Genomic DNA, 23333 nt, shown 5'->3' with positions numbered 1-23333 from the left:
AACCTGCATTTGTAGAAAGACTCTGTTTGTTTTTTATTTTATTTTTTTCTGCTGCATCTTTAAATTTTTTCTTCCTTCTGTGGTTGGGGAAGGGGGTTCGTGGGGTTGTTTTGCTGTGGATAAAGATCTCTCTTTCTGACTCTTGGTTTTCAACTATTGACCTCCAAAGTCTTCAGGCTGTGAAATCCCTGTCTGTTGTCATGGAAAGGCTCGTGAGAGTCCCGGGAGCCCCGGCGAGCATGGGGCATCTTGGGCGGAACTTGGATGTGGATTTTCGGGGGGTGGGGGTGGGGGGGGTGCAAACGTTTTCAGGCTCTCTGTGCCTGGTCCTTGCACCTTTGTTCCCACCTACAAATACCCGTTAGGGTTTGCATGCCTGCTTGCTTGCTTGCTCTCTGCTGTGGGTGTTCCCAGGCAGGCATACTGCTCCTTCTCATAAACGTCTAGCATCTATCTTACACGCACCCGCCATCCATCTCCTCGTTCACACGGGCTGTCCCATCCACCTCCTTGTCTGCAGAATTATGTTCAGCAAGGTCCCGATGTATAGGAAATAAATAATGAAAATGGAACGGACTGGGAAAGATAATCGAAACATTCAAATTGTTATTTTTCACTGTACTTTACACAAACAGGGCATCTGTAAACACCTAGAAAAGGTGTTGGCTGGTTCCTTAAAAAAAAAAAAAAAAATGTCTTCTGGAGCGTGCTGACCACATGGGTCTCAATATCCTCTTTTTCCTGTCCTGTCATCTCCCTCCTGCTTTTTGATGCTGCAAGATCTCACCGTGTAGAAATGGCAAAGGACGCCGGGCTTTTGCTTTCGTTCTCTCTGCTGCTTGTTCACCATGTCTACAACAAGTTTTTGTCATCGCTTAGCCTTAATGAGCTAAGCCTAAGTCTTCTAAAACAGAAACCATAATTCCCATCAATGTTAAGGCAAAAAGCCCTCACCGAGGCAGTATGGAGGTCCCCTGATGGGGTCTCCTTCCCACCACAGCTCGATCCTATAGCAAGGGCCTCCTGAAGACAGGGTTGCTTCCACACACTTGTAATTATTTTAGCCCCTTTCACAGGTCACGGAAAAAGTCAATTTCAATCGCAGCTAATTTCCGTCCAACAAGAGTTCGGTACTTTAAACCGCCCAAAATAATTGGATTCCAAACAAATTTAGGAAATTGAGTGTGTTGGAAAGCAAATAAAAATATCCTTTTGGTAAGGAGGAGGGTGAAAGTAGTAAAAATGGCCTTTTTTCCCCCCTCCCTTCTTTCCCCTTCACAACTTTGCCATTAAAGTTGCACCTACAGCTAGAAGTTTGTCCGTGAAAAATGGTCATTTTGTTTCTCTGCTCAAAGAATGTTATTAAAATGCTAATTTAAAAGAAAAAGGAGTTAAATATCTAGCGATGGTGCATTCTAATTGCAACCATAATGAGCTCTCTAAATGTGCGTGCCCCTGACACACACAGAGCATAAACTGCAGTAAACAGATCATTAGTACCCACGTTCATTTATTCTGGCGACCTCACCATGACCCCACCGAGGGTAGGGTGAAAAGCAGGTGGATCTGGCTGTGACACCCCCTAGAGGGATCCAGGAAATGAAGCTCTAAGCGGTTGTCATGGAAACGCCTATGTGTGCAGATGATGTAACACACCGACAGGCTGTAGGCTCCGCAACTGGGACGTTGCCTTTCCCTCGCCGGAACGATCCTGAGGATTAAATTATTCATTTCTTTAATTCACAAAGCAAAAGGCATCCTAATTTCCTGGGTGATGGGCAACTCTCTTCCATTTGTCTGGGGTCTGCAACATGGTGACTAGTCATCTCTCCCCCCCCACCAAAAACCCACCCTCGCATCCTACAGCCTTAACCCCAACTCCCCGGATCAGGCACAGTCAGGCAGGGCAAGGCAGCGGAAAGCCGACACCCAACATCTACACCTACAGAGGGGAAGTCTCAGACAGTAAGCTGAAATCAGGGACGGGGCCCTCTCCCGATGAGAACTCGAGAAGCAGGGGCCAGATGCCTGCTTGTCCTGAACAAGGTGGCTTTGTTTAGGGCAGGGCAGGGTCAGGGCTGGCCCTGGGAACTACCAAGCTGGGACTCGGTGCTATGGCCCCAGATGAACACATCACCCCAGCAAGGTGGGAGAAAAGGAGAGGAAGCGAGCATCTGCTCACGCCTCCCACGTCCAATTGAGGGAATCGAGATTAATAAAAATAATTCTTCGGAGAATGATTCCACTCTATCCTACCCTGTTTTGCACCAAACAACCTCAATAACCTTACGGCAACAGTAGAATAACTTTTCTCCTCTTTTTTTTTTTTTTTTAAAGAAGCAGAAAAGACGATCTCTGGAAATTATTTTAAAATAAAAAATCTCCCGGCCTGAGCCTCCCCCCTGCCCCCCCTCCCCGTTGCACTTCAGATGAACCTGTGATATTGTAGCAATGGCCCTTGAAGTGCGGTGGGGAGGTGATTTAGGAGAATATTAAAGGCAATGTGGAGATTCGAGGCGCCTCTCTCAGGGAGATCTGGAGAAATACGCAGCACAGATGGGCCGAGCAGATTAAACATTTCCGTCACATTGTTTCCAAATTGTGTTGTGGTGCCTGAGGCTGGTACTGCGGTCAGAGCAAAACAGCGCAGTGCAGAGCTGCGAGCTGCGCAGTTTATGGAATCCATATTAACACGCCCGTCTCACATGGTCTCACAATCCTATCAGCTCGGAAATGGTGCTATTGTTCCTGAATCCTGCACTTGGCACCTTGTTTGTGCCCATCTGCAAAGTGTTTACCTTCCCTTTCTCCTTTCTCTCTTCCTTAGGTAGAGTTCAAGTTGTTTGCTGCCTCCTTGACTATCTTGCCCCCCACCCTTCCCTTCACAGCGCGTGTCTTCTCTGTCCCCAGGCCTGTGTGCCCGCTCTGTGTTTTGTTCACACTGCCATCACCGACACCGTCCAGTGCATGCATGGACTCTGCACCACCACCTTGGTCAGTGTGTGAGCTTCAGACCCAAGGCTGTCCATGACCTTGTCCTCCAAGGCCTGGGGACTCTCCATGTGGAGAGCAGCCTTCTCCCCAGGCTTAGGCGGTGGGGTGCGCTTTGTAGAGTCAGCACCCTGAGCCCCTCATCCGCTTCGGCTGACCACCCCGGCCTTTCCCCGTCCCCTTCCTTACACTCGGGTCTGTTCCCCCCAGCATCCAGGCCTATCCATCTCTGAGGTTAGCAAGCACCCTGAAATTTCACAATAAATAAAACTGGCTCAATTGAGGCAAATTTAATGATTCATTTTTATTATGATTTATAGACCAAAACTCTGAATAATGGAAAAAGAGAAAAGGATTGCCAAGAACTTAAAACACAGTGCAAACCAGCCCGGAGAAGCTGCCAAGCGGCCCGGGGTCGCAGCCAAGCGCTGAGCGCGGATCCTCTCACAGGCTCCAGCGCCACTAACCCACCAGCCACCCAACTGCTGTCTCCTTAGAAAAACCTCAAAATAAAACTGCCTGTCCTGACAGGGGCACCTGTTTGTCTTTGGTGAGCAATTCCCACGCTCAGCCTCGTTTTTCAGTTGGAAGGGCGCTGAGTTGGAGCCCTCAGTTTATTTAATAATTTATATCCTGAGAAAGCACAAAATGTCCAAAACTGGATTTAAGAGTAGAGGACTTGTGAGCCCATCTAGAGTAAAAATATAATGTTCTTTGGCTGATCCTGGAGTATTGCAAAGCTACTCTGCTTAGGAATTAAAATCCCCACCTCCCACCCCCATTTACTAATGATAATGTATGAGGCACAAGCACTAATAAGATAAATAAGCAATCATAAACCAATAATTCTGTGATTGATTGGCTTTTTCCCATTCATATATCAAGCTTTTATTGATCATTCACGTTAGGGACTGATTGATTGTTCTCTTGAAGAGGAATTCGCTGGTTTCCAAGCACTCAGGTGGCTGAAGGAACCAACGTGTGAGCCGTCCTCTGGGAACCTTGTTCCTTGGAAGCCCATGGCCCCTCCTGATGTTTCTATCAGGAATGTTCTCAGGCGACGTTGGATTTGGATGGAAGCTATGAGAGGCCACCACAACTTCTAAGTCACAGCTTAAAGCGGTGGTGCCTTAGAGGGGACAGTCAAGTTCGGTCAGCCTTTGGAGAAGGAGGGGACCCCACCACCCGAGGGCTGAAGCCTAGGAGAGCCGGCGGAATGAGGGTCCTTGATTCTTTCAGTGTATTTTTTTAAAGGGGTGCTGAGGGTGTGGCCACACTGGGCCGAAGTGCAGCCAGGTCCAGGCCAGAAAGACCGCTGCGTTTGTCCCCTGCAGTGCTGGTTCATAAGCAGCAGAGAGCTCTTCGACCTTAGGGAACCTGACCAAAAGTCTCAGGGACAAGGCTCGTGTGTGCAGGCGCAGCAAACTGACACTGGCACTGGGGCGTCGAGGACCCTTTCCCAGCCACCTGCACACAGGCCAGAGGTCCAGACTCCAGGTTTCAAGAATCTGTGCCCTACAGGGTGGTGAGTTCCTTTTGTTGGAACAGCCTAGGATTCACTGAGCCTAGAAATTGAATTCTCATCCCAAGACGGGCTGGTCATTCCAGGTCATGTCTGTGCTACTCCAGGGGAGCCGTGGAAGAGCTTATACAAATAGGAACCAGCAGGGAGGAGAGAAATTAAAATGCAGCAATCATGGAGTAGGGGTATTTAATCTCTTTTAAGGCTTATGATGGGCGCCTGCTGCTCTCCCCCCAGACCCCCTGACACCTACTGACAGGGTACGCGCAGCACCACACAGGGACTCAGGGCCCTGTGACAGGAGGAGCGCCGAGGAGGTCCGTGATAGTCTTGAAACCATAAACAGCAATGGGAAGCCACTGGAGGCAGAGTGCCGCTGTGAGCTGTCCCAGCGTTGGTGGCCACACTGCTTTTCATTTATAGAATTCGCTGTTCTTTTTATGGAAGGTTTGGTAGAGCTGGTTGGCTTTTTTTTTTTTTTTTTTTCCTTGTTGATGGAGATTAGCAGCATAAATCCTTTTACGGCAGTATGCAATCCCCCCATAAACACTTCTGGTTGTTGCCACATCTATTTCCGGTTCCCTCTGCGCTCCGCTCAGCTGTGCCACCGCCAACATCTCCAACCGGAAAATGCAGTCCAAAGAGCCAACTTTTTCCTTTTTAAGACTTCTTCATGGAGGGGAGGGGGTGGAAGTTCAAGGAAGACGGGCAAGGTTGACATTGAGAGAAACAGGTATCTAAGAGAGCTGTAAAATAGGTACAGTGGACCCCTCTTACACTTTCAAGTGACAGGCATCTGAAAAGATTGTGTGGCCAAAACACAAGGCCGACATGAAGGGTTATTGTGGTGTTTTTTTTTTTTTTTTTTTGTTAAATAGCTTTTTATATTCTTCTCTAAAGCGTCTTCAGTTACCAGTCTCACATTGTTAAAATCTCAGCTCTGCCACCCCTCAGTCCATGCCGAAGCTGAGTGCTTGTGGCATTCTGAGGCCTCAGCGCTGTCATCGTAGGGGAGCCCCGTCACTGTGAAAGTGAAGACGCTGCCGCCTGGAGAAGTTTCCTGCCTCCTGGGAACTTCACAGCACGCTCCCAGTCCTCCCAGACATCTGGCCATGGAGAAGTCAGACTTTATGGAAAACAATGATCCCAGAAATGCGGTTCTCTCTGCCATCCTAAAACGAAAATCCAAGAATCAGCAACTTAATAAAAATGCAGTAAATTAGCTCCTCTAGACAAGAGCAGAGTTCATTCAGAGCTGGGGTCTGCCTGGCTGAGCCAGTACTCTCTCCATTTTAATAGTTTAATAAAAATTAGCATAATTAACGAACATCTGTATGATCCAGAGTGGTGCAATTTGGCACTTGGAAACGAGGGCTTAAACATGATTGCTGTGAGTTTAATGTTGTTTTAATTCTTTCTGGCACTGTGCAGTGAAATAAACGTTTGCTGGTGATGGTTCTCGGCCGGATCTCATTTGCATTTTTCTCCCTTTGATTATGAGCAATCGTGGACTCCCCAGCAATTCATCAAAGTAGAAATTATTTTAAAATACCTCGTGGTGTTCAGATTGGGCTGGAGCAATGCATGGGGGGTGGTAGCGGGAGAGAAGGCTAGAAGTTTCCATTCATGTTTTAAACCTCGCAGCCCTGCAGCCCTTTCGCGGGTGTCCAGCCAAGGGAGGAGAAACTGTGGAAAAGACAGACCTCAGGACCTGTAGGTGCTTCGATTGAGCTCCCAGGCACCCGCAGCAGGAGACATATGGTCTGTGAGCCGGTGCCATCCTCCTCACACTTCTGCCTGCTCTTTTGTTTCGAAGGGCAGAGAGTTGATTTCTCTCTCTTCGGCTCTCACCACCGTGGTGAGGCCACGGCGTCTGCCGTCAGCAGGTCGGGGTTCCCCTCAAGCAAGAGTGAAGTCACAGGGAGTCCGGCCTTTGCAGGTGCCCCGCGGAGCCTCATTTTGCTCCCTCTTGGAGTTGGCCGAGAGCACCTTCCCAAGGCCTGCTCCCTACTCCTGGCGTGAGGGCTAACAGGGAGCCGTGTGGAGTGAGTCAGGAGTCCTGGAGTCCCCAGGGAGTAAATGCCTTCTGCGAACCTCTGCAGGTCATGAAGCTGGGGCAGCTGGCAGGCAGAAGGCCGCACTTGCCACGTGTTTAAGCAAACTGACTTTGAGCCAAAGGCTGGGAGCTGGCCCTGGGCCTCCCCTGTGCCTGTGGGATCGCAGAAGGGCGAATGCCAGATTTTCCGAGTTACAGTGAGAGGGAGACACAGCACGTGTTTCCCCTCCCTGGTGAGGCCCCATCGACTTGAGCAGTCCAGAGGCTCAGGCAACACAAGGCAGCCCTGAAAGAAGACTTAAGGCAGAACCTGCCCTCACTCAGTGTTGGGAAATGGGCAGCAGCATGACTGGTACCGAGGGGAGCTTCAGAATGTTCGGACATGAATTTTAAAAGCAAAAATAAAACATAAGAGATGGGCGTTTGGCTCTGTTAAGATGCCATATCACAGGCCTGATTCAAGCCCTAGCGACACTGCTTCCCATCCCGCTTCCTGCTAAAGCACCTCTCGGGAGGCAGCAGGTGATGGCTCCAGCGCTTGGGCCCCTGCCGCCCATTGATCTGGGCGGAATTGCAGGCCCCTGGCTCATCCCTGGCTAAGCCCTGGCCGTTGTGACCATTTGAGGACTGAACCAGAGGATGGAAGATCTCTCCACCCCTCTGTGTGTGTGTCTGTCTGGCTGTTTCTGTCTCTCTGCTTTCCAAACGAAAATGAAAATAAATAAAGAAAAAAATGTAAAACATCCTGACAGTTGTAGGCTAAAGGATCCTGGGTAATCTCCCATAAGGCAGTGCAAACGGCACGAAGAAGTTGCCCTGGAGAAAGAACGGAATGAGAAAGTGCAGAATAGGAGGAAGTGGTGGGTGCATTCCAATATTTATTATTGATTTTTTTAAAAGGCAATTCATGGGGTGGGTGTTTGACCCAAACATTAAGTTACCTGCATCTCATGCTGGAGTGCCTGGGTGCTAATCCTGGCTCTACTTCCAATTTTAGCTTCCTGCTGATGTGCACCCTGGGAGACAGCAGGAGTGATGGCTCAAGTACTTGGGTCCCTGCCACCCAGATCGAGTTCCGCACTATGGGCTTTGGACTGGCCCCCTGCCCTAGCTGTTGCAAGCATGTGGGGAATGCACCAGCAGACAGAAGACCTCTCTCTCTGTGTATGTCTCTGTCTCTCTCTCTCTCTCTCTGTGTCAAATTTTAGAAAGAAAAAGGCATCTTGCTGCTCCCACAAGGATCAGGTCAGTGGCCTTACTTGTTGCGGCATTTGAGCCTCTCCTTGGTATTTAGGGCGCCATCCGGGGCGACTGTCTCCATAGGCAGTTGATCTCTTCCTGCCACAACCATTTCAATCAGCAGGGAAATAGCTTGGAGTTTGTTGTAAATAGATCTGCTCTACTGAGAGCACCAATTCCCACTGCCCCCTTCATTTCATCATAACCTCATTTAACAAGTATTTGTTTGGCCCAGTCTGTGCTGGGTACCACACTGAAGCTGAGAACACATCAGCAAACAAAGCGGCCCTCAGATCTTTGCACCTCGCGGGTGACAGCGAGACACATAGGCAGATGCGAGGCAGCACGAAGAACTCGTTCCCAGAGAAGGGCCTGGCGCTGTGGGCCCTGTGGACCTCATCAGAAAGTGGGGAGAAGAGGTTCCTGAGAGTAGGTGACTGTGGAATTGAGATCCAAAGGCTGCTGCGGATCAGGCTGAGGGAGGGCGCCAAGGTGAGAGCAGCTGTGGCTCATGGGCGTGGCTGAGACAAGTCCTGTTTTCCCAAGGGCTCGCCAGTGATTGACAGTCCTGGCCGGCGAGTGGGACCAAGTCATGCTGAGCCTTGTCTGTCTTGTCAGGAAGTTCAAAGGGGCGAGCATTTAACTCAGTGGTTAAGACAGCCACGTCCCACATGGGAGGCGCCTGGAGTTTGAAACCCGGCCCCAGCTCATGACTTCGGTTTCCTCCTCATGCGGACCCTGGAGGCAGCCATGATGGCTCAAGTAATTGGGTTCCTGCCACCCAGATAGGAGACCCGATTGCATTCCCAGCTCCTGGCTTCAGCCTGGCCCAAACATGGCATGGTGAGTATTTTGAGGATGGGAGTGAACTGTCTGTCTCTCCTTGTCTCTTTGTCTCTCAAATAAATCTTTTATTTTTTAAATTTTTTATTTTTTAAAATTTTTTTAAAGATTTATTTATTCATTTGAAAGTCAGAGTTACACAGAAAGGAAAGGCAGAGAGAAAGAGAGAGGGAGGTCTTCCATCCAATTGTTCACTCCCCAGATGGCCGCAATGGGCAGAACTGCGCCGATCCGAAGCCAGGAGCCAGGAGCCTCCTCTGGGTCTCCCATGCAGATGCAGGGGCCCAAGGACTTGAGCCATCCTCCACTGCTTTCCCAGGCCACAGCAGAGAGCTGGATCGGAAGTGGAGCAGCTGGGTCTCGAACCAGTGCTCATAGGGCATGCCAGCACTTCAGGCCAGGGTGTTAACCCGCTGTGCCACAGCGCTGCACCCTCAAATAAATTTTTTTAAAACCAAGAAGACTGTAGGAACCCACTGAAAGGATTCAAGCAAAGCAGTGATGTTATCAACGTGCATTTCAGAAAAGTTCTAGCTGCAGAATGAAGATGGGGAGTAAACAAGAATGCTGACTCAGAGAGCAGGTTTGGCAGTCCTCGGGAGAGCCGAGAGAGGACAATGACCCCGGGCATCGGTGAAGGGGGTGGAGAGCAGTGGGGAGATCCCATAAGGCTTTGGAAAGAGAATTTGCAGGGCTCCAGGGTTTACTGGGAAAGGCGGTGAAGCTGGGGGAAAAACTCCTGGGTTTCTGGCTTGAGTTACTGAGTTATACTGAGGAAGCAGCCACTCGCTGAGATGGAGAAAACAAGGGGTGAAGGTCGTCTGGAAGGGGAGATGGGGGTAGAGCAGATGGGGGGCACGTCGGGGACGTGCTGAGCCTGAGCTGCTTGGTGGACATGCTCTTGGATCTCGGGCCCCAAGCCCTGGGTCTGAGCCAGCCCTGGTCATGAGTCATTCGCACGGACGTGGAGCTTAAACCGCGGAGGTACATGCATCGCTAGAGGAAAGTGCGGCAGGTGACAGAGGAGGGCCAGGGCAGAAGCCTGGAAGACGAGCACAGCCGAAGCAGCGCGCAAGATGAGCCCACAAAGAATGAGAAGAAGCAACCAGGGAGGCAGAAGGGAGCCACGTCAGTACAGTCGTCATAGAAATTAAGAGAAGAAAATGCCTGAAGCAGGGTCAATAGTACCAGCACCGCTGAGAAATCAAGTAACTAAAGGACTGGAACGGACCGGAGGCTCCGAGCTGGGAGGAGACGGAGCGTCCGTGGGATGGTGGGAGCAGACGCCTGCTGAGAGCAGCCCGAAGAGCGAATGGAGAGGAAGGAAGGGGCAGCAAGTGGGCGCTCTCCAAGGCGTTGGCGAAGTGCAGTCGGCGAAGTCCAGCGGAAGGGGAACACACGTGCACTGCAGACTTTCACAGCCGCTTCCAAAGAGCTCAGAAGCTCAGACGGACTTCAGTGCGGATGGAAGGGGCCGTTACCACAGACCCCAGAGAACGCCGTCTCGAGAAGGAGAGGGGCGGGTCCCGTGGTGAGGGACAGCCTTGAACCAGGGCGGGGGCGCCTCCCCTCTTCAACAGGAGAGGGGCGCTGTCCGAGTCCTTGCTTTGGTGGCTGGAGGCTGGCGAATCTGACGGCCTGTTTTCTCTTGGCAGGTGGGGAAAAGGCACCTGCTGCCAGGGTGGGGGGCGGCAGAGCTGGAGGAGGGAGACACAAGGTCCCCAGTTGACGCAAGGGAGCCGGGGCCTCCTGGCTCTCCAACCTGCCTTTCGTGCCCTTCTTTTTCCTTCTACTAGAGCTCAGCAATTGTGCACAAGCAGTTAGTCCACCGTCCCTCAAGTCCAGTTCACCTGGAATGTACGTCCCGTTCGTCAAGTTCCGTGCTGATTTCCTGGAGCCCGATGGAGCTGCCCCCGTGTGCTGGGCGTTTGAGAAGCGCTCCCGTATTCAAGGAGCTCCTTCCTCAACCTCACGACCCCCCCTCAGCTCTCTTTTAAACCCTCGCTGGGGGCACTCCGTCCTTCCTGCCTGTCACTCTCAATGTCCCGCCTCTGTTTCTGCTTCAGCAATGTCACTTACACCCCCACAGCACGGGGGGGGCAGATTCCACCCTTGCTCCTACCCACCGAGGAAGGCAAGGCTGAGACAGCCTGAGGTCACGTGGCTCCTAAATGGCCCCGCAGGGATGGGCTCCCAGCCTGTCGGCCTCCAAAGCCCACTGTTCTATGCTGGGAGCTCCTGAGGGCCAAGCAGTGTTTGAGTTCATCAGCAGACCTCTCGCAGGAACCCCAACAGCACTTGCACGTAGAAGATGCTTGGGGGCCGGCGCCGCGGCTCACTAGGCTAATCCTCCGCCATGCGGCGCCGGCACACCGGGTTCTAGTCCCGTTCGGGGTGCCGGATTCTGTCCCGGTTGCCCCTCTTCCAGGCCAGCTCTCTGCTGTGGCCAGGGAGTGCAGTGGAGGATGGCCCAAGTGCTTGGGCCCTGCACCCCATGGGAGACCAGGAAAAGCACCTGGCTCCTGCCTTCGGATCAGCACGATGCGCTGGCCGCAGTGCGCCGTCCGCGGCGGCCATTGGAGGGTGAACCAACGGCAAAGGAAGACCTTTCTCTCTGTCTCTCTCTCTCACTGTCCACTCTGCCTGTCAAAAATTAAAAAAAAAAAAAAAAAAAAAAGAAGATGCTTGGTGAATAACAGTACTGATGTGAACTCTGAAATGACCTTCTGAATAGCGATAGTGTTCTCTGCACAGGGCCTACTCTTCTGTTTGGTTAAAAACATACAAAGCTCCTTAGGTTCAGCCATGGCGTCCAGTATGTTAAGTTTGTGATGTAGACAGGAAGCCAGCACCATGCAAACGTTTGCTCTCCCCTCCAGATGACGTCTGTGAATTGAATGATCCCCTCAGGGTATGCACTGTTCATACCGATGGTGCCAACTAAGGAGCCAATCACGGCAACAGATAGACAGGAGAAGGCCCGAACTCCAACTGAAACCGCCCTCTCTCCCCTCCAGGAGTACAACGTGTATGGCTGGTGGGTAGGAGAGCTCAACAGCCTCATTGGCATCGTTCCTAAGGAGTATCTCACCACGGCGTTTGACCCGGAGGAGAACTGAAGCCCAGGTTCCAGACCGTCATCCCTGAACCGCCCCGGTAGGCTGGAAACTGTCGGCCTGACTCACTTTCTCTGTGAGAGCTGGGGGGGGTGGGGGGGGTGGCTTTTCTCCGCTTTTCAGAAGCGATGCTCATGCTTCACCATTGAAAGAAAATGGGTCTGGAAGTGTTTTTTCCTGATTTGGGGACTGGGTCCACTAGGGTTAGGTTCCGCTAACAAATGACAGAAAATCTAAAATAAGAGGGACTTAATTAACACAGAAACTTTTTTCTCTCTCATCTATAAAACTCTAGAGGTGCAGGTCCCAGGTACCTTCTCTTTATGCTCCACTGTGCGTGCCCAACATTCTCAAGGTTACCTCATGGTCAATAAGGATGCTCCAGCTCCAGCTAACACATCCGCATCCTACCTAGCAAGAAAGAAAATTAAAGGAGAAGGGCATCTCCTTTCCCTTTAAGGACGTTTTTCAAATGTTGCGTGCCCCCCTCCACTTTTGCTCACATATTAGAACTTGGATCTGCAGACATACCACACTGCAAAGATGACTCTATTCTAAGTTTCCCTGTGCCCAGCTTAAAAGTGGGGGGTTCATTAGTACGTACGCAAAAAGAGAAGGATAGATATTGAAAAGCAAGTTGCCACAAACTCTGGGTTTCTGTGTCCCCAGACCTAGGGAACCATTTTGCTAAAACGGCCACACATTGCAACATGACTGGCCAAGATCAGGAAGCCAGGATGAGGGATGCTACAGGACATAATCATATTAACTTTGAAGTAATAAAGAATACGGTTTGTGTCTTATGAGCAAGAACCACACTATGTTTTAAAACAGTGGGAGTGAATGCTTGCTTTGGGCGCGATAACAGTAGGAGCCACTTTGGTGCAGAGTGGGTTTTGTTTAGGATTCAAATAGTGATGAAGGGCGCCCAAGACCGGCGCGATGTCTTGCGCTTCGTCTTCCAGCCGGAAGTGGGGGCAGCCCCTGTTGCTGGGGGCGAAGGATGACAGCCGTGTGGCAGTGATACAGAGCGTCCTTGGAGCCCTGCAGGCTGGGGCCCACGCCAGTGTGCAGCCACAGCTGAGTGAGTTCATTTAGGAGTGTACATAAGGATAGATCTTACTCTCCGGTGCCCTTGTACACCACGGAGTATCATCAGCCCGGGCCTGTTGCTCAAGGTTTGACTTTATGACTGTCCAAATGAGGGCTCTGCTTCCTGACCATGAAGGGAGAGGAGCTGGAATTTTTCTATCAAATCTAAACAGCTTCACCCTCCTTCACTCTGTCATTTGTTTAAAGTTGTTTATCTCTTTATTCTCCGTAGCCCAATAATTCTACTTGTAGGAGTTTCTCCTACAGCCATACTTGCACACATGTGAAATGCTATGCATAGAAGGCTACTTGTTTGTAGTAACAACTGATTGGAAATGGCCTAAATGTTCAAGTAATTGTAACACATTCATAAACTTGAATTCTATGCAAAAGTTTAAAAAAAAGAAATTATGAAATACATTCTGAGATATGTTAACAGCTTTAGAAAAAGGGGCCAGCGCTGTGGCATAGTGGGTAAAGCCGCCGCCTGCAGTGATGGCATCCCCTACTGAGTCCCGGCTCTCTGCCATGGCCTGGGAAAGCAATGGAAGATGGCCCAAGTGCTTGGGCCTGTGCACGCACTTGGGAGACCTGGAAGAGGCTCCAGGTTCCTGGCTTCGGATCGGCCCAGTTCTGGCCATTGTGGCCAACTGGGGAGTGAACCAGTGGATGGAAGCCCTCGCTCTCTGTCTCTGCCTCTGCCTCTGCCTCTCTGTAACTCTGCCTTTCAAATAAATAAATAGATCTTCTAAAAAAAAAAAAAGAGTAGGCTGAGTCTGCCCCATTTGGGAATGGAGGCTACACACACCTTTTTTTAATATATGTGTGAGCTGTTTCCAGAAGGAGAGAGAAAGGAGCATCGGTTGCCTTCAGGGACAGAAAAACTGCAGCACTAGGATGGTAACGACGGGAGACTTTCCACCCGATGTCCTTTTAGCCTTCTGTGTTTTGAATCATTAAAGCAAATGTATGCATCTCTCCCCCTTTAGGAAACATGTTCTTCTCTCTATCCTGCCTTTATAAAGAAACTGATCGAGAGCCTCAACTCCCGACCGCCAGCACCCCCTACGCCATCCAGAGACCCAAGGCACCTGGTGGTGACTGTCAACCCCCAGTGAGACGGTGGGGAAGCCACACCCCCCAGACCTGTTCCGAAACCAGCCTGGTGCTGACTCGGCCCCTCTCCACGCTGCTTCTCCACACGCCTGTGAAAAAGAAGGTGCAAGCCAAGCCCTAGGAGGAGAAGTTTCTTGTTGTTTTGGCTGATTTGAAAAGCACAAATAAACTTCAGGTTTTATTCTTTGCTGTGTGATGGTATTCAGTTCTGTTGTTGCTGTTGTTGTTGTATATGAGACGAAGACATTAAGGGAGCTCTCGTCCAGTGGTTCACTCCCCAGACGCCCACTGCGGCTGCGACTGAACCGTGTTGAAGTCAGGAGCGGGAACTCCCCCGGCTCTCCGTGGCTGGCAGGGACCTGAGCAGGTGAGCCATCACCTCTGTCTAGCAGGCTCTGCGTTAACAGGAAGCTGGAGTCAGGAGCCAGAGCCAGGGATGGAAGCCAGGCACTCTGACACGAGAAGCGGGCACCTTAACTACTAGGCCAGAAGACCCCGCTGAGTTCCTTTTTGTAATGGAATCAAAATGCTGTCTCTGGAAGTCTCACCACCGCCGAGCAAAGTGGGAGGGGACAGACAGACAGAAAACAGAAGCACAGGCCGGCACCGCGGCACAGTGGGCGAAGCTGCCACCTGCGACACTGGCATCCCATATCGGAGCGCTGGTTTGAGTCCCAGCTGCTCTGCTTCTGATCCAGCTCCCTCCTAATGCACCTGGGAAGGCAGCAGACGACGGCCAAGGACTCGGGCCCCTGCCACCCATTGGGAAACCGGGAGGGAGCTCCTGGCTGCAGACTGGCCCATCCTGAGCATTGCAGCCATTCTGGGAGAGAACCAAATGGAAGCTCTCCCTCCCCCCCCCCCTCTCACTCTTTCAAATAAATAAAATAAATCTTAAATAAAATAAATCAAAAAAGAAAAGCAAAGCCCAGAGAGAGCAGGACACTGGCAGTTGTTTCTCAGATCAGAATCCGCGCAGGAGCCCAGGCCTGCCGGTTTCCAGCTCGCATCTTGGGTTCCCTGTGGTTGGCTGTGGTTGGCTGCACAGCCGTGGGTTCTGCATGCGTGGACGCAAGCAACAGCAGATACAATCGTGTCTGTGTTGAACATGGGCAGCCTTCTTTCTTGCCATTATTCCCTACACAACAGAGAATAGCAACAGTCTACATTGTCTTCAACATTGTCAGTAATCTGGCAATGATTTAAAATAGACAGGGAGACGTGTGTAGGCTCTATTCAAATACTACAGCATTTTGTGTACGGGACTTGAACATCCACATGTTTTAGTAGCTGATGGGGGCCTTATGGGGAACCCATCCCCACTGATATCGAGGAGCAATTATTCTTATTTTTCAGAAGGATGTATTTATTTATTTATGTATCTGAAGGGGAAAGTGACAGAGAAAGAGAGAGCAATGGTCGGGCAGATTCAGGCCAAAACCAGGAGCCCAGAACTCCATCCGGGTCTCCTACGTGGGTGACAGGGGCGCAAGCACTTGGGCCATCATCCACTGCTTTCCCAGGTGCATTAGCAGGGGGTGCTGAATCAGAAGCAGAGCAGGGGCCAGCGCTGTGGCATAGCCGGTAAAGCCACCGCCTGCAGTGCCGGCATCCCATATGGGTGCCAGTTTGAGTCCCGGCTGCTCCACTTCCACTCCAGCTCTCTGCTGTGGCCTGAGAAAGGAGTAAAAGATGGCCCAAGCCTTTGGGCCCCTGCACCCGAGTGGGAGACCTGGAGGAAGCTCCTGGCTCCTGGCTTCAGATCGGCCCAGCTCCGGGAGTTTGGCCATTTGGGGAGTGAACCAGTAGATGGAAGACCTCTTCCTCTGTCTCTGCCTCTGCCTCTCTGTAACTCTTTCAAATAAATAAATCTTTAAAAGGAAGAAGCAGAGCAGCCAGGACTCGAACCGATGCTCCGATAGGGGCTACAGCAGCTCAGCTCACTGTGCCACAGCGCCAGCCCTTCCTTGATGGTTTCTTATGGACTGAATCTCCCTGAAACAAGAAAGAGCCAGTGGCCGGTGCTGCGGCTCACTAGGCTAATCCTCCGCCTTGCAGCGCCGGCACACCAGGTTCTAGTCCCGGTCGGGGCACCAGATTCTGCCCCGGTTGCCCCTCTTCCAGGCCAGCTCTCTGCTGTGGCCAGGGAGTGCAGTGGAGGATGGCCCAAGTCCTTGGGCCCTGCACCCCATGGGAGACCAGGAGAAGCACCTGGCTCCTGCTATCGGATCAGCGCGGTGCGCCGGCCGCAGCACGCCAGCCGCGGAGGCTATTGGAGGGTGAACCAACGGCAAAGGAAGACCTTTCTCTCTGTCTCTCTCTGACAGTGAGACCTTTCTCACTGTCCACTCTGCCTGTCAAAAAAAATAAATAAATAATAAAAGAAAGAAAGAAAAAAAGAGCCAGAGGCAAGGTCCTGGAGTCAGCACGTGAGTCAGCACGTTGGAGAGCTCCTCTCCAGGCCTTGGGTTGGTTAACTATCCCACTGTGTCCTGCGCCCCAGCTGGGGGCTGAGGGAGGCGTTTGAGGCAGGCTAGCGATCACAGGTCTCCCTGTTCCCCTCTCCTGTCGCCTGTTCCCGCCACTCAGGTCATCTGCATGCTGAAGACACAGCAAAACATGGCTAAGGATGGAGCTCCAGAACCAGACAGCCTGGGAATAAATCCCAGCTCCCAGATCACTGTGTTCTCTCGAGCCAGATGTTTGACCTTTTATGCCACAACTTCCTCACCTTAGAAGGGGCAGACCCTATCTCACTGAGTCACTAGGCAATAGGAAGAGCAAAGGATTCAATAGGTGTAACACTCTCGGAACAGTGCCAAGCAGAGTAACTGCTCAGTGAAGGTTAGCTGTTGTTACTGGCTGGCCCTCTCCACGAGAATTTTCCAAAGATACGCAACAGAGCAACGATCGAAACGTCACTGCAACACAAATGTCATTGCTGAAACCGCCTGCTCAGCGCGGTCCTGGATTGGTACTAAGCTTCCTCGTCTCTGTCGCAACCAAACTGAAGCCCTGGAGTAAGAACACATCTCCATCACTCCCAGAGGGAAACCAGGAAGCCAACAGGGGCATCCGTGGGCTCCAAGTCTCTCAATAAAGTATTTTATGTCAACTATTCATTTACAGATGTTCTGACCCAGGAGTTTCAAGAGGAAACCTTTTTTGTCTATGATGGATAAAGAGGTAAGGGAAAGGGACAATTTAGAACTGGGTCATGGGGGAAAAAGCAATACAGAAGTGTCCATAATGTCCCCTCCACTTTACATGGGTGCTACAGGAGAACGAACCACTAGGTGGCAGCATACGAGCAGATGAACCAAAGCGAACCAATAGCCTCCTGTGTTGGGAACCTCTGCACCAATCCCAGCCCACAGGTAGGGACAATGGGCATTGTTCTAAAGGGTTTAGCAGAGAGAGCAAACACAAACCCCTCTATGTCCCACACCCCATCCTTCCCTGGGGAAGTCCCAGGAACCCAAGTCTGGAAGGCCGAGATCCATGGTGTCCCTGCCCTATGCCTGGGACGCTAGAAAAGGGGATACCAGAAGAGGAAGAGTGGTATCTGGGGAGGGTGAAAACTGGATTCCAAAAGGAACAGGGTCAATGTAACTTCTTGGCTCTGAACAACACGGTCACTGGCTTCCAGCCTTTACAACAGAATCCCCGAGTGCCATGGCTTCTCTACCTGTGGACCACAAGAACCATTTACCAATGGCAGAGAGCTTTCAGCACCTCTGGGCACCAAAGGGTAAGCACTGCACTCAAACCTCTTGCCCTTCTAGCTGAAGGGGAAGAAACTAGCAGCGCTAAACAAATGGACTGATTGGGAATCTGGCCTGCAGCTGTCATGGCCGAGCTGACCTTGTTTACAATGCAAGAAAGGGTAGAGTGGGGTGGTGCTGTGGCATAAGTGGTTAAGCCATAGCCTGCGAGACCAGCATTCCATATGGGTGCCGGTTCAAGTCCCAGATGCTCCACTTCCAATCCAGCTCCCTGCTAATGCGCTTGGGAAAGCAGTGGAAGATGGCACGTGGGAGAAGCTCCTGGCTGCTGGCTTCAGCCTGGCCCAGTCCTGGCCATTGCAGCCATTTGAGCAGTGAACTACAGATGGAAGATTCTCTCTCCTCTCTCTAACAGAAAGCAAGGCTTTTGAGTTGCTTGGACTGTCTCCCTGTTCCCCTTTCCTGTCAAGGACATTGTTGGTGCAGAGTCCTCAAGGAGACCTTTGGATGCAGTGAATTCCTGCATTCCCTTGGAAACTTCACCCAGCAAATCTGCTCCCCTCTCAATCTGACAGCCACCGGCTTAGCCAACAGCCTCAGAGGGCAACTGGCTAATTAGATTACAGCTTCCCCGTTGGACTCTCCTAACCAAATCCCCACCTCGCTGCCCGCCACTAACTGGATAACCCCATTAAGTGTGGGCTGGCTTCTTCTCACCCACCACACGGCTGGTGGGTGAAACAGGAGACAGGTGAGGAGGAAGGGTGTTTTCCTTCCTTTATGTGACGTAATGAAGGAGAACCTATGAAACTAAGATCACTTATACGGAACTTACCGACCGCCCATGGACAATCCAACTTGGGGCTGCTCTGTCCAAGCTGAGAATATTAAGTGCTCTGACATACTTCAGCCCTATGGCATTTAAAAAGACATTTTTCTAGTGTGTTTTGTTTTCTGCATAGCTAGCAAAATAGCATAGGTATTGCTTTCCAATTACCTCAACATTAAATTTTCCCATTTGATGACCTGTTACACCTCTTAGAAATCTGTTTAATTCAAAACCAAATACATCTTACCCTCCGGTGAATAAAAATGGGAAAGCAAAGAGAATTCCTGTTGTCTCATTTTCTAAACCCAAGTTGATTCCATTTTCCAGAGATTTTTACCCAAACATAAGCAAGAGCCTTGACCTTACTTACTACAGGGGATCTTCCAAAAGTTCTTGGAAAATGAAATTAAAAGATGTTTACTTTGTTGCAAATTTTGTTTTATTTACTTGAAAAGCAGAGACAGATACAGATCTTCAGTGTGCTGGTTTACTCCTCAAATGCCCACAACAGCTAGGGCTAGGGCCAGGTCAAAGCCAGGAGCCCAGAACTTAACCAAGGTCTCCCACAGAGGTGCAGGGAGCCATCAACTGCTGCCTCCCCGGGTGCACATAAGCGGGAAGCTGGAATCAGAAGCAGAGCCGGGACTTGAACCCAGGTACTCTGATGTGGGACACAGGCACCCAAGCAGCACCTTACCACTGTGCAAAATGCCTGCCCCATAACATTGTTGTTGTTGTTGTAAAGATTTTATTTATGTATTTGAGAGGTAAAGTTATAGAAAGAGAGAGGAAGAGACAGAGAGGTCTTCTAACCTCACTCCTCAGATGGCTGCAACAGCTGGAGCTGCGCCTATCTGAAGCCAGGAGCCAGGAGCTTCTTCCAGGTCTCCCACGCAGGTGCAGGGGCCCAAGCACTTGGGCCATCTTCTACTGCTTTCCCAGGCAATGGCAGAGGGCTGGATCCAAAGAAGAGCAGCTGGGACACAAATCAGCACCCACGAGAGATGCCAGCACCCCAGGTGGAGGCTTAGCCCACTGTGCCACAGCGCCGCCCCCTTGTTGGTTTTATTTTTAGAAGTATGTTAGCATCCCTACTTGCACCACCTTATTAAGTCAGTTTTTTGCACATGGAGAAACTGAGGCTCTGGGAGAGTGTGACTACTTGGCCAAAATCTGCCGTGGCAGAAGAAAAGCAATGAAAGACCTTGACATTCTGCAGCAGCTGCTTGGCGCCGGGATTCAACACTTCCAGTGAGGCCCACACTTCTTGTCAGTCCCAGGCATCACAACAAAGCAGCAGCTACCAATGCAAAGTGCAAGCTTCCGCCCGTGCTGGGCGCTGGGCGAGGAAGAAGACCCTGCCCACGGCCAATGCGTTTCTCTTTCTTCTATCTTAACAGAGAACCTCTCAAAAGCCAGGGACAGCGGTGCAAACAGGAAGGGCCCTCCCCGCAGGTGTGCGGCCAGGAGCAGCTCTGGGAAGATACATCTTGAATGTTGCGAACTTGTTCACTCCCGGAGGCCCAGCAAAACCTGCGAGGCTCAGTTTGGAGAAGGCAGCGCTCTGTACAGGGCATTGCGGCCGCGGCACAGCCCACTGACTGTGCTCATTTTCCACTTTGTGGATTACCGCATCCGGCTCCTCCCCTGCGCCGCCTGCCCAGCCACTGCCTTTCCCATTCGAATTGACGGAGATTGGGTAGGGAGTTTGAAACACAACTGCAGAGAGATTTTTTTCTTTTTCAGGGGATTTGAATTTTTCTCCCAGTTTCCCTATCGAAAACTAACTGTTCCGAAAACATGCTGTTCTTCTCCTTAGTACGACTTGATGACCATTCTTTGGGATTCAATTAATGATACTTTTTTTTTTTTTTTTTTTTTTTTTGGACAGGCAGAGTTAGACACAGAGAGAAAGGTCTTCCTTCCGTTGATTCACCCCCCAAATGGCTGCTATGGCCAGAGCTACGCCGATCCAAAGCCAGGAGCCAGGTGCTTCCTCCTGGTCTCCCATGTGGGTTCAGGGCCCAAGCACTTGGGCCATCCTCCACTGCACTCCCATAGCAGAGAGCTGGACTGGAAGAGGAGCAACCGGGACAGAATCCGGCACCCCAGCTGGGACTAGAACCTGGGGTGCCGGCACCGCAGGCAGAGGATGAGTCAAGTGAGCTGCGGTGCCAGCCTAATGATACATTTTTAAGATGTAGTCCATTTGGTACAAAACTCCTTTATAAATATGATGCACTCCCCCCAGACAGATTCCTATTGTATTAGAGAAAACGAAGATACAATGAACAGGGTGACCATGTGATTTATTTTCTGAACGGAGACACTTCTGAGAGTGAAGGGGGAGTTCTGGATTCCAAATAAACCGGAGTTGATTTGGACTTGCGGTCATGCTAAGAATAAGACAAAACGAGTTGCCCAGTCACCTGGGGAGTGGGCAGGACAGAGAGATGACCTGGCTCTCCTGGTATGAGGCTTGGCAACGTCCCTGCTAATGAAGTCCTCGCCCCTGCAGGCCCGGCTTCCAGGCCGACCTGCCAACTGGGCTTTCTTCTCCTGCTTGCCCGGGCCGTTCCGAGAGGCCTGCGTCCCTGGCATGGAGCCGCCTGTGGGGCTGGCTGGCTGGCTGGCAGCAGCTGTGTGTGTTCAGCTCCCTCACTGGGGCCCCCGCACAGTCCAGCAGCCCGGCCCTGGCTCACTGCCAGTGTTTCTGTGGCGCTGGGCAATAGGACGCCGCGTCCTTGCCTCCCGTGGCGGGAGTGAGTTCCAAGAGGCTTCTAGTGCTGGCCCTCCAAGAGGGCATCTGCTTCCAGACGCGCTCCACCTGACGGCGGGCGAGCAGCTGGCCACCTGTCACTCCACGCCCTCACGGCACAGCGCGCAGCCACCGGCACACCCGCCGACGTGGCACCCTGCTGGGCCCTTCCCTGGCCCATGCCACTTCTGGAAAAGCACCAGGCCCCTGGAGACCTGAGGCCATTTCTTCAGAGAGGCAGAGCTTGCACTGACTCCTCACCCCGCTAGCCAGGGGTCCTCACCTCTCGGTACTAGCGCCGGGGCCAGAAAATTCGCTGTTGCTGGGGACACTACAGGAAGAGCTGCAGCAGCCCTGGCCGCTGCGCACGAAACGTCGGTGACACGCTCTCAACCCCAAATCCTGACGACCACGGGTGGCTCCAAGCATGGCCAAACGCTGCTGCCACCTCCACACGCCCTGCTTGAGTGCCAGCGTCTCAGGGCATTTGTGGTGTGCTCAGGGCCAGCGCCAGAGAAACTGCGAGTTTGCACGTCTGTGAGAGAGAGAGAGAGGGAGGACAGCGGTCTGGGGAAGACGGAGCGTATCGGTTCCAGGAACCTCGCTGGGTTTCCAGCCAGCAAGCCCGCCCCTGCGCTGCACCGTGGAGACCGGCTTGCCTGGGCAGAGCGGCAGCGAGAGTTCCACTCGGAAAATGATGTGCTTGGACGAGTAAGGCCATATTTGCCAGTCCAGAGAGCCGCGTTACAGCGAGTCGCTCATGTCCACGGCGCCCTGGTGTCGGTCCCTCGTCTCCCCTTGCCGTGGCACAGATCTAAAAGGGGAGCACTGACACTCCTGACGCGGTCTCAGTGAGAGCCAGAAACCACCAGAAGACAGCCGCGTCGGCTGACAAGCTCCAGCCCGGGCTCCCTCGGCTTCGCCCCCGTGTTTGGGTGCGAAGCCCGCAGCTCCCAAGCAGCGGCAGTGGGGACACTCGGGTCACAAGGCCATCTCGTGGCTGACTTTCCTGTTCCCTTGTCTTGTGAATTTCCTGGGGTGGGGCACGCTGTCTTAACACAACTTGATTCCCTAAGAGTTCGGTCAAGAACCAGAGAAAGTAAAGCAAAAACCAAAACCAGCCCAAATCCACTGGCTCCCAGGAGGCCACGGGGGTCCCGGGCCTTTGTTGTCTTAGCCTGCACCCTGCCAGACGGGAGGGCCACCGCCGGCGCTGGTGCCAGCCACAGCCCTGTCGACGCAGCCTCCCGTGGGCCCTGAATCTGAGGCACCTGGAAGGGTTATTAGCAGGACTGGAACTCATCCCTCTGCTGGGACTGCATCATAATTACAGTAATTTTCTAACAGAGCTCGGCAGTAGGACTGTTTAATCAGCATCTAACTCCCCTGTGCTCCCAGCCCTCATCACTCAAGGAGAGGAGTGGGATGGCTCTTAAAGAGACAGTGCCCACCTTTCAGCGTTGGTGAACAGATGTGCCCTAATTGGTAGAATACATCTAAGTCTCGTAGCTTCTAACAGGCAGGTTGCGTGGCCTCCTGCCCAAGGGACTGAGTCAGGCTGCCGATGGGCCTGGATTCCCACGCCATCATGCCCCGCCCCGCCCCTGCCAGGGGAAGGGGCACACCCACAGTGCTGGAGCACTTACAGGGGGAGCTGAGCTGAGTGGATCGCTCGGACCTTAGGAAAGAACAGGTGTTTGGCTGAAGGAAGCGGGGGATATATACACGTGACAGCCGCACACGCAAAGAAATGTTGGCCGGTGGCTTGCCATACCCCCAGGTTACCGAACCTCATGTCTCAGCCCTCCCGGCAGGAAAAGCCCTAACCTTCCCAATGCTCTCTTAACTCTCAAAGGCCCTGCCACCACCAGGAGAGGGAGGGCGCCCGCACTTCTCTCCTCTGCTTGTGGAAGTCCACCGGATCTACTGGTCGGATGGCCCTGAACCCAGGGGGAGTAAACTTATTCACTCTGCTCATTGAGTCAGGCGCATTCGGTCTCCTGAAGACCTGCTCTGGTGACCCTTTGACCCTTCTGAGCCTAAGCT

General features: G+C 52.0%; 1 protein-coding gene across 3 annotated transcripts in view; it reads left to right on the top strand.

Annotated features, from left to right (window-relative positions):
- SKAP1 (src kinase associated phosphoprotein 1) overlaps window positions 1-14161 on the top strand; it is a 302961-nt gene extending 288800 nt beyond the window's left edge. Inside the window, exons 12-13 of one of the 3 annotated variants that reach the window (XM_008271352.4) lie at window positions 11669-11807; window positions 13849-14161. In XM_008271352.4, the coding sequence (XP_008269574.1) occupies window positions 11669-11770 (102 nt within the window). In that variant the 3' untranslated portion in view covers window positions 11771-11807; window positions 13849-14161. Of the gene's footprint in view, window positions 1-5413; window positions 5580-11668; window positions 11808-13848 lie in introns of those variants that run through there. The other 2 variants (XM_070060822.1, XM_051825599.2) reach the window with 2 other exon arrangements.
- The last annotated feature ends 9172 nt before the right edge of the window (window positions 14162-23333 follow it).

Source organism: Oryctolagus cuniculus, chromosome 17 (assembly GCF_964237555.1).
Source record: "Oryctolagus cuniculus chromosome 17, mOryCun1.1, whole genome shotgun sequence".
Lineage (NCBI taxonomy): Eukaryota > Metazoa > Chordata > Mammalia > Lagomorpha > Leporidae > Oryctolagus > Oryctolagus cuniculus.
Note: the sequence above shows the minus strand (reverse complement) of the source record. Positions and strands in the feature narration are given on the sequence as shown.